General features: G+C 45.2%; 1 protein-coding gene across 1 annotated transcript; it reads left to right on the top strand.

The window, feature by feature from the left end:
* The first annotated feature begins 322 nt into the window (after positions 1–322).
* LOC308459146 (cathelicidin-4-like) lies at positions 323–9,985 on the top strand. Its single transcript, XM_080974317.1, has 4 exons — positions 323–624; positions 6,187–6,294; positions 7,940–8,026; positions 8,477–9,985. Exons 1-4 carry the CDS (start codon positions 436–438, stop codon positions 8,603–8,605), a joined length of 513 nt encoding a protein of 170 aa, XP_080830443.1. The 5' UTR covers positions 323–435; the 3' UTR covers positions 8,606–9,985.
* The last annotated feature ends 208 nt before the right edge of the window (positions 9,986–10,193 follow it).

Here is a 10,193-nt window from a genome sequence, read left to right as displayed (position 1 = left end):
CTCTGAGCTCCACCCCCGAGCTCCACTGCTTTGTGTGGGATCTTCTGGAAGCCTGCAGCTGAGCGAGGAAGGGAACAGATTCCCTGCAAGCAGTGCCCTATATCCTTATTAATTTGGGGGCACCATGTTTATCCTGCTGCGTAAAAATCCCTTTCCAAGAAATTGGCTCAAAGAGCAGAAGGAAGCTCTCTTGTATCTGCTCCTATAGAAACTGAAAGCCTTGCATGTTATCCTAGCTTAGCGACGCATGTTCCCAAGTGGATTCACTGTTTAGGTTTTAGGAGGATGTGGGTGGCTGGAGTTTTCTGCCAAGTTGATTGAGCAAGTTCACGTCCTCCAACAGTTTGGCTTTTGATCTGGGGCTTCTGTCTCTGTCCCGAGACTAGAGAGCAGGGCAGCAGAATTCTCTTGCTCGGGCAGGAAAGAGGATCAGCTATGGAGCTCCTCCTGGTAGGAGCGATTTTGGGGGCCCTAGGAGTCTCCACAGCAACACTCCCAGGCTCAGAATCCCCCCCGGCGCTGCTCCCCCGGAACATAGCCAGGATGGCCGTCGAAGAATACAACCAGGAATCGGGCGGGCAAGCCGTATTCAGGCTGTGGAAGATCAGAAGCACGCGCAAAACAGTAAGTATGACGGGTTCGATTCCCTGAAACGTTCTCCTGTTCAGGGGTGGGCAGATCTGTCACTTTCAGTTTATTTCCATTGCTCATCTTTCCTTTTAAAAAAAAAAAAAATTATTGGAAATTTTATTTACAACATAACACAAACCCCCCACCCACCCCAATACAGAAATACAATAAGCATAACATACAACAATACAAACAACCAAATAAAAGACTTCCTTTATCCTGTATCTGGTCTCCTTCTTTACTCCTTATAAGCTGTTTCCTTTATGAATAATTATTAAGATTTTTCTAATTATAACTTAAATATCCATAAAGTCTCCTGCAGACATTAATCAAAACAAGTCCAGGTTTGTATTTTAGGGCACTGTTTTGTGAAGTATTCTCTGCGTTTTCCCCATGCTTTTTGAAACTCTTTTCTAGTGTGATCTCTAATGACCTCTGTTAGATAGATAGCCAGTTCAATAAACTCTAACAGTTTGTCTTGCCATTCCTTTTTTGTTGGCACAATTTCTTTTTTCCAGTTCTTAGCAGTTAGGATCCTTGCCTTGGCATAGAGGAATATTTTCTGATCTTCTCTTGCTATACCTGTGTCCGTTATCCCTAGTAGAAAAGCTTCTGTATTTTTCATAAAGTTATACTTAAACATTTTTTCAAGCTCATCATATACTATATTCCAGAAGCTTTTGATTTTTTCACAGGTCCACCAAACATGTGTAAGTGTCCCCTCTGTTTTACCACACCTCCAGCACAGATTTGTTTTTGTCTTATACATTTTAGCTATTTTGGTAGGTGTTAAGTACCATCTATAAAACATCTTGATTAGATTTTCCCTCAATACTTCATAGGCTGTAAATTTCCAGTTCTTTCTCCATAGTTCTTCCCATGCTTATCTTTCCAATCATAACTTCAGTGCTCCAGATGAAAATTCAGCACTTTGGTGCCAATCTTTCCCTATTTGCACATTTCCTCTGTTTCTCATTCTTCCAGTCTTAATTTCGGTTATCCATTTTTTTGCAATAATAATAATAATAATCCTGAAATTTTTGTCGTCACTTTAGTGCAAATCTCTCCCAACAAAGCATATTTTGCAAAGCAATTTCCTGTCTTTACAACAGAAAGTGCAAGGACAACATGCAAGCTTGTCTTTCTAAATAACTTTTGACATGGATGTTAGGATCCCAGTAAGGGAAAAACTGGTGGAGGGGTATACATTTGTCTTTGCACTATAAGAACTTGTAGACTTTGGCTGTTGCGGAAACAGTAACACATAAACAGTGTGTTTCCAGAGGGATGGAGGGTCGAAAAAGCTTTTATGTCAACTGGAGGGATTTTATTTCCTCTGTTCCACGTCACCATCCATGTCAGCTCAGGGAATATGGATGCTGTCAGGGAACTGACATCGGAGCCAGAGGCGGAGGTTAGGCTCTCAAGCGATGCTGGAGAAGGGCCCAGCAGGGAGAGAGGCAGCTCACCAGCTGAGGAAGGAAATCAGCGTAACACCAGGGATAAAGGGGGGCAGATGGGGGAATCGGCAAAGGGGCTCCAGGACTCATCGCTGGAGACCAGCAAGGAGAGCACGGGTCCTCCGCTACCCACACCCTCCCTGTGCAGAAGACTTCCGCGCAGGGAGAGTAGGAGGAGACTTGGGGTCAAACAGCTTTTATGCTGGAAAAGGTTTAAGAAACGCCCACTGACAGATTCTGCTAGCGACTGAACAGCCATGAGGTGAAGGGCTGTCCAGACAGAAAAGGTTTAACAAGGCAACCTAGCCAGGAGTGGCACCAACTTACGCACGAGCAACCCCTACATTTATTACAGATGCCTTGATTTATTTTGGTGTGTCACAATTTCTTCCTCTTATTACTTACTGTTTGTTTGCTTTGTATCTGGCGTGGTGTAATGTCCTGCTACTACAACTTTGGGTTGTTAGTAATGGTCATTATAGAATCCTAGAATTGGAGAAGAGAAGGGACCCTGGCAGCCATCTAGTCCAACCCCCTGGGATGCAGGAACTCCTGATTATGTCACAAGAAATTTTTTTTAAAAAAGAAATAGGAGTTCAGGGGAAGGGTTGAAGGGGGGGGGTTAAGGACGGGAACCAAAAAGCTAATGCACATTAATGGTTTCAAATGCAGAGGGAAGGGGCAATGGCCTCATTGCATTTTAAGCCGCTAATCTGAACATACCTTTAAATCCAACAGATTTTCTAATCCTATGAGGCCCTGATAAATCTGTTAAGTGTTCACATCGCCGCATATCTTTTTCCTGCCTTCGCTTTTAAACAGCCCCCGTTAAACTCTCTGTAACTCCACACGAAGAGCAGCAACTGAATTCCTGTTAACACTTTGTTTATGCTGCTTTTATCAAAAATGCAACCATTTCCCTGGCGCTCCAGCGACTCACTGGCTCGCTCATTCCCTATTGCCAAAAACTTACGGGGAGATTATGGAGGAAGACTGGCTGGGGCCCAACTGAGGGAAGAAGTCCTTTTGTTGTTCATCTTATGCATCAACGAGAAAATGCTTCTGAACTTTTCCTGCATCCCTCCAAAAAGGTAGAGGGAAAGACTGTAGATTGCAAGCTCCTTGAAGGCAGAGACCTGCCTCTCTGTCAGGAGCGAGCCAGCAATAAATCACACACAGAAAGTGGAGTTAACTCTTTATTAGAAGAAACAGGATCTGCTCAGGAGTGCCGGACCTAATGTTGTAAACAAAATCTGCCCTTTTCCCTTATGGGGTATCCAAGAGCCCATCTAGAGTCCTTACATAGGTTTCCTATTGGTAGGAGAAAATAACAGAGGCGAACCAGAGAATACTGAGAAGCAAAGCAGCTAGTAAGCTTGATCTTTATTGATCTGTTGCAACAGGGTCCTCACTCACCACACAAAGGAGGGAGGAGGAACCCAGAACAATGGCACACAAGGCCTTATATAGACATTTGAAATTCTCTGCCCTGGAGCTCAAGACCACCCCTCCATACATCATAGAAGGGGTGTAACCTAAGAACACCCCCCAGATATATCATACCTACATCACAGAAAAGGAGGTCTAAAACAGAAATCTGAGTGCGTTGTTTATCTCATCTGACAGGTTACCTGTTTAATGGTCACTTGATTGGATACCCTGGGGAGCCTGGCCAGTCTTTTGTAATGTTAAATACTTCTTGTTGTTGTTTAGTCGTTTAGTCGTGTCCGACTCTTCATGACCCCCTGGACCAGAGCACGCCAGGCACTCCTGTCTTCCACTGCCTCCCGCAGTTTGGTCAAACTCATGCTGGTAGCTTCCAGAACACTGTCCAACCATCTCGTCCTCTGTCGTCCCCTTCTCCTTGTGCCCTCCATCTTTCCCAACATCAGGGTCTTTTCCTGGGAGTCTTCTCTTCTCATGAGGTGGCCAAAGTACTGGAGCCTCTGCTTCAGGATCTGTCCTTCCAGTGAGCACTCAGGGCTGATTTCCTTAAGGATGGATGCGTTTGATCTTCTTGCAGTCCATGGGACTCTCAAGAGTCTCCTCCAGCACCAGAATTCAAAAGCATCCATTCTTTGGCGATCAGCCTTCTTGATGGTCCAGCTCTCACTTCCATACATCACTACTGGGAAAACCAGAGCTTGAACTATATGGACCTTTGTTGGCAAGGTGTTGTCTCTGCTTTTTAAGATGCTGTCTAGATTTGTCATAGGTTTGTCACTGATAAATACTTAGTAATGATAAATACTTAGTTCCTGAGTCAGGTCATAGGCTCACCCTATTCAAACACAGACAAACCCTCTCACCCAGGGGTGCCAACTTGAATAAAATATTGGGGGGGGGGGTGTCAGGTTAGCCTCACCCTGCATAATCAATCACATAGAATCATAGAATCATAGAATCATAGAGTTGGAAGAGACCACAAGGGCCATCGAGTCCAACCCCCTGCCAAGCAGGAAACACCATCAGAGCACTCCTGACATATGGTTGTCAAGCCTCTGCTTAAAGACCTCCAAAGAAGGAGACTCCACCACACTCCTTGGCAGCAAATTCCACTGTCGAACAGCTCTTACTGTCAGGAAGTTCTTCCTGATGTTTAGGTGGAATCTTCTTTCTTGTAGTTTGGATCCATTGCTCCGTGTCCGCTTCTCTGGAGCAGCAGAAAACAACCTTTCTCCCTCCTCTATGTGACATCCTTTTATATATTTGAACATGGCTATCATATCACCCCTTAACCTCCTCTTCTCCAGGCTAAACATGCCCAGCTCCCTTAGCCGTTCCTCATAAGGCATCGTTTCCAGGCCTTTGACCATTTTGGTTGCCCTCCTCTGGACACGTTCCAGTTTGTCAGTGTCCTTCTTGAACTGTGGTGCCCAGAACTGGACACAGTACTCCAGGTGAGGTCTGACCAGAGCAGAATACAGTGGCACTATTACTTCCCTTGATCTAGATGCTATACTCCTGTTGATGCAGCCCAGAATTGCATTGGCTTTTTTAGCTGCCGCGTCACACTGTTGGCATGCACGCACTCCTTGAATGGCAATGGCTATCAACTTTGGGGGGAGCCCAGCCCCCTCAAATATATTATTGGGGGGGGGCAGTCTGGTGAAACGCTCTGTCACAAGAGACCAGGGCCCTGCGGGATTTGACATCTTTCCGCAGGGCCTGCAAGATGGAGCTCTTCCGCCAGGCTTTTGGTCGGGGTTCAGCCTGACTCCCTTCTTTCTATGGGACCCTTTATGTAAGTCGCCTCCTTGGCTCTTTGTATCGCCCCCCCCCCCCCAGCACGGGTGGCCAGGCTTGGTGAACTTTTAATTCCTTGCCCCTGCTGTTATGATTCATGGGTTCCCACTTAGTTTTATTTTGATTTTAAATGTGGTTCGAATTGTATTTAAACTAATCATTTGATTTTGTGTTTTTAATGTCTTATATATTTGGTGTTAATACAATCATTTGATTGTATTAAACTAATCATTTGATTTTTGTTTTTAATGTCTTATATATTTGGTGTTAATACAATCATTTGATTGTATTAAACTAATCATTTGATTTTGTGTTTTTAATGTCTTATATATTTGGTGTTAGCAGCCCTGAGGGCAGGGTATTTTATTATTATTATTATTATTATTATTATATAAATTTTATTAGTTTTTTAACATACCATTTTCAGCAATAATTAAACATACTTTTACATCTTTACTCAAATTTTTTTGACTTCCATCAGTCCTGTCTGAAAATTTTCCAATCTAATCTCTCAGTATGCGTTTTCCCTATTACATTTCAAACTCATAACCAATATCTCTATCCTTTTTTCTACTTTGTAACACTTTGTATATTTCTCCTTACAAAACGTCTTGCAGTCCTACTAGCGTAATTTGTCGATTACAGTCGCTCTTCAAATAATTCATATACTTCTTCCAATCTTCTGTAAATCTCTGGTCCCGCAGGTTTCGAATCCTTCCTGTCATTTTGTCCCATTCTGCATAGTCCATTAATTTCGTCTGCCATTCTTCTTTCGTTGGAATTTCTTCTTGCTTCCAATTTTATTATTTATTAATTAATTAATTAATTAATTAATTATTCTATTCCATAGAGATTTGACTGGGGGGTTCACTTCAGCATGGACTTCACCATCAAGGAGACCCTCTGTCAGAAAACGGGCAAGTACAGGATTGGAGACTGCAAATACAAACCGAATGGGGTGAGTGACAGGGTTGGGCTCTGGTTCAAATACCGTATTTTTCGCTCTATAAGACGCACCAGACCACAAGACGCACCTAGTTTTTGGAGGAGGAAAACAAGAAAAAAAATATTCTGAATCTCAGAAGCCAAAACAGCAAGAGGGATCAATCCGCTGCACAGTGAAAGCAGCAATCCCTCTTGCTGTTCTGGCTTCTGGGATAGCTGCGCAGCCTGCATTCGCTCCATAAGACGCACACACATTTCCCCTTACTTTTTAGGAGGGAAAAAGTGAGTCTTATAGAGCAAAAAATACGGTACCTGATGCATGTGGTCCTGCCTCCAGATGCTGCTGTTGTTGCTAAACTGGAACACCCCCCCCCAATCATTCAGTTTGTAGAAACACGACACACACACACGACATACGAGACGCTTCTGTTATAAATTCATAGAGAATCAGCCGTACATTGGATCTGTACCGTTCCACTTTTATTTTACACCATGAAGGAAGGACTATCAAAGGGGGGAGACTTGACACAAGGCAGCCATAACCCCCCAAGCGTACCAACAGGTCCGCAGCGAGCCCTATCCAGTTGGCACGCCAACCTTGATGGTCCTAGACAGAAGATCATCACACTCACAAAGGATCTGCATATGGAAGTGGATTCAGTACGGACTGAAACCAAGGACAGTGACCAGCCCTTCCCTCTGGGGGCAGGAAACTGCGAACTCCTCTTTGTCCTCTGGAAAGTACTCATGGGGAGGGGGAAAGGGGGAACCAGCCAGGTGACAAGACACTCAGGTTACCACCACAACTCCTCCCTCAACCCCTCCTCTTTGTGATGTGTCAGTGATGTAGTTATGGGGTGTAGCATGGGGAATTAGTAGCTGATAAAAGTTGGGGTCTTCTTTTGTTTGTGGCTTCCATCTTGTTCCACCTTGTGGCAGGTGGGAGTCCTGTTGCGACAGTCTTCAATAAAGACCAAGTCTACTGGCTGCTGTTTTGCTCTGGTATTCCTGGCTGGTGTCGTTGTTTTTTGTCCAAGGGAGCCCTCAGATTTCTCCGTTAACAAAACTATAACTCCCATTGTCCCTGGCCATTGGCCACATTTGCCGGGGCTGATGGGAGTCCAACAGCTTCTGTGAGGGGGGGGCACTATGCAGGTCCCTCAAACTGGCAGAGGAAGGTGGGTGTAGACCACCATGGGTGTCATCCCTGAGGAGGGGGGTAACATTGCCATCCCGCCCCCTGGGATGTTCGCCGTGGGCGGGGCCTCCCTAGGACACTCGCGCCGCCCCCAGGTGCACAGCTAGCTCTAGCTCCGCCTCTGGGTCCCCCTCTTTGGTCTAGAACAGGCACGTCCAACAGGTAGATCGTGATCTACCGGGAGATCACTGGACGTTTGTGGCAGATCACCAGTAGATCACTGTCTCCCTCCCAAAAAAGCTCAGAACTTTGACCTGAACCCCCCCCAAAAACAGGGCTTTCCTCCTCGTCCCTAAAAAAAAAACCTCAACAACTTTGACATGAACCCCCCAAAAGGGGTGTAGATCACTGCCAGTTTTTAACTCTGTGAATAGATCGCAGTCTCTTGGGAGTTGGCCAGCCCTGGTCTAGAAGCTCAGGCTGAACCCTAAGAATTCTGACCCATTTTCCTCCTCCCCAGACCACCAGGGATTGTTCTGCCGAGGTCTCAGTTCATAACTTCATGCAAGATTCACCGCTGACATCTGTGAATTGCCACCCATTGCAGGTGAGCTGTTTGCCGGCTGAACTGGGACCATAAATGGGGTTACTGGGAGTGCGTGGCTAATTTAAGACTGCCATACGTCTGGAATCTTCCTTCCTTCCTTCCTTCCTTCCTTCCTTCCTTCCTTCCTTCCTTTCTTTCTTTCTTTCTTCTGCCCTTCCTCCAAAGATCTCAGGGTGGTTCACAACATACAGACCCTCCGAGTGTCCCTATTTTCCAGGAACAGTCCGGGATTTACAGAAGCCCAGTCCCAGTTTCTGAGTTGATCCCGGAATGTCCCTCTTTCCCTTAGGACATCCCTATTTTCTTTGGAGAAATGCTGGAGGACTTGAACGTATTGGATGCTTTGATTCAATCCCTGTGCTGCCTGTTTTGTTTGTGTTTTTTATCGCGAAACGGAAGCGGAAGAAGACCTCTGTTGACTCCTCCTCTCATTCTTCCGAATCTTTGCAGGCAAACAACCCCAACAGCAGGAACGCCAGACCCCAAGCGATGGAGGCCGCCCAGCCCAGAATATTTGTGGAGCAGTATTTCCCATCTTCCTTTTCTACTGCAGCTCTGACAGCCCCCGAAGAAGAGTAAAAACACCCCCTTGCCCTCGTCCGCCAAGCTGAGCATCCCTCTCGGAGTTGGAACCTTTCCGAAATCGCTTTGGTCCCATGGACATTTGATTTTCCGAACTCATTTGGCTGGTTAGAATATTACTGTAGACTCGTGCTATCCAAATATTATTGTTATTCTAGGATGCCGCTGAGGTTTCTGTGTGTTTTAAATGCAGTGGTACCTCGGGTTAAGTACTTAATTCGTTCCAGAGGTCCGTTCTTAACCTGAAACTGTTCTTAACCTGAAGCACCACTTTAGCTAATGGGGCCTCCCGCTGCCACCGCACTGCCAGAACACGATTTCTGTTCTCATCCTGAAGCAAAGTTCTTAACCTGAAGCACTATTTCTGGGTTAGCGGAGTCTGTAACCTGAAGCGTCTGTAACCCGAGGTACCACTGTGTTGCCTGTTAGCAACATACAAAGGGACCGCTTATAGACGCAGACTTTCTTTGGATAAATAGAATGATACTTGGAATGTGGGACGCGGGTGGCGCTGTGGGTTAAACCACACAGCCTAGGCCTTGCAGATCAGAAGGTTGGCGGTTCAAAACCCCGCGATGGACGGGGTGAGCTCCCGTTGTTCGGTCCCTGCTCCTGCCAACCTAGCAGTTTGAAAGCACACCAGTGCGAGTAGATAAATAGGTACCGCTCCGGCGGGAAGGTCAACGGCATTTCCGTGCGCTGCTCTGGTTCACCAGAAGCGGCTTAGTCATGCTGGCCACATGACCCAGAAGCTGCACGCCGGCTCCCTCAGCCAATAAAGCGAGATGAGCGCCGCAACCCCAGAGTCGTCCGCGACTGCACCTAATGGTCAGGGGTCCCTTTACCTTTACCTATTAGCAACGTACAAACGGACCGCTTATAGACGCAGACTTTCTTTGGATAAATATAATGATACTTGGAATGACTTTATGCAAAATATACGAGCTTATTGATAAAGGAATTTGAATCGGGATAATACAACTCTCTACATTTGTATACTAACGTGTGGAAACGTAACTGAAAATTTTAATTATTTTTATATTCGTTCACTTTTCCACCCTCTTCACCGCTTTTTTTTTAATAAGCGAAATTCTTTTAATAAAATATCAAATAAAAATCTAAAAAATCATTGATTTTCTAAACTCATTTGGCTGGTGGAATATTATTGTAGACTCTTTGTATACAAATATTATTAGTATTCTAGGATGGGACTGACAGGTGTGTGTGTTTTAAATGTTGCATTTTTCCAACACCACTGCAAGAGTTTGACAGTCATTCTGGTTCTCATAGACCAGGTTTTCCCAACTTGAATCTTGTGGGTCGTGGCCTGAAATAGTGGCTGCTTTTAATCTTAGTGCAATAAATACTTTTTACAACTTTGGGTTTCGTTGGTGTCTTGTAACGCTGCCTCGGTACCTGCAACCGAGCAGCAGAAAGGTTCAATTTTTACATTTTAATGTGGTCTCGGGTGGCAGATGCGATGATGTTTTGCCACAAATTGCCCATAAATTGCTTTGAGTGACGATTACAACTCGGTTTGCAGGCTCCATCAGAGGTTATCTGCAATAGTCAGTCATGGAAACCT

The sequence above is a fragment of the Podarcis pityusensis genome, assembly GCF_964106645.2.
Source record: "Podarcis pityusensis genome assembly, chromosome: 12".
NCBI classification, from domain to species: Eukaryota; Metazoa; Chordata; class Lepidosauria; order Squamata; family Lacertidae; genus Podarcis; species Podarcis pityusensis.
This window is presented reverse-complemented; position numbering and strand designations above follow the sequence as displayed.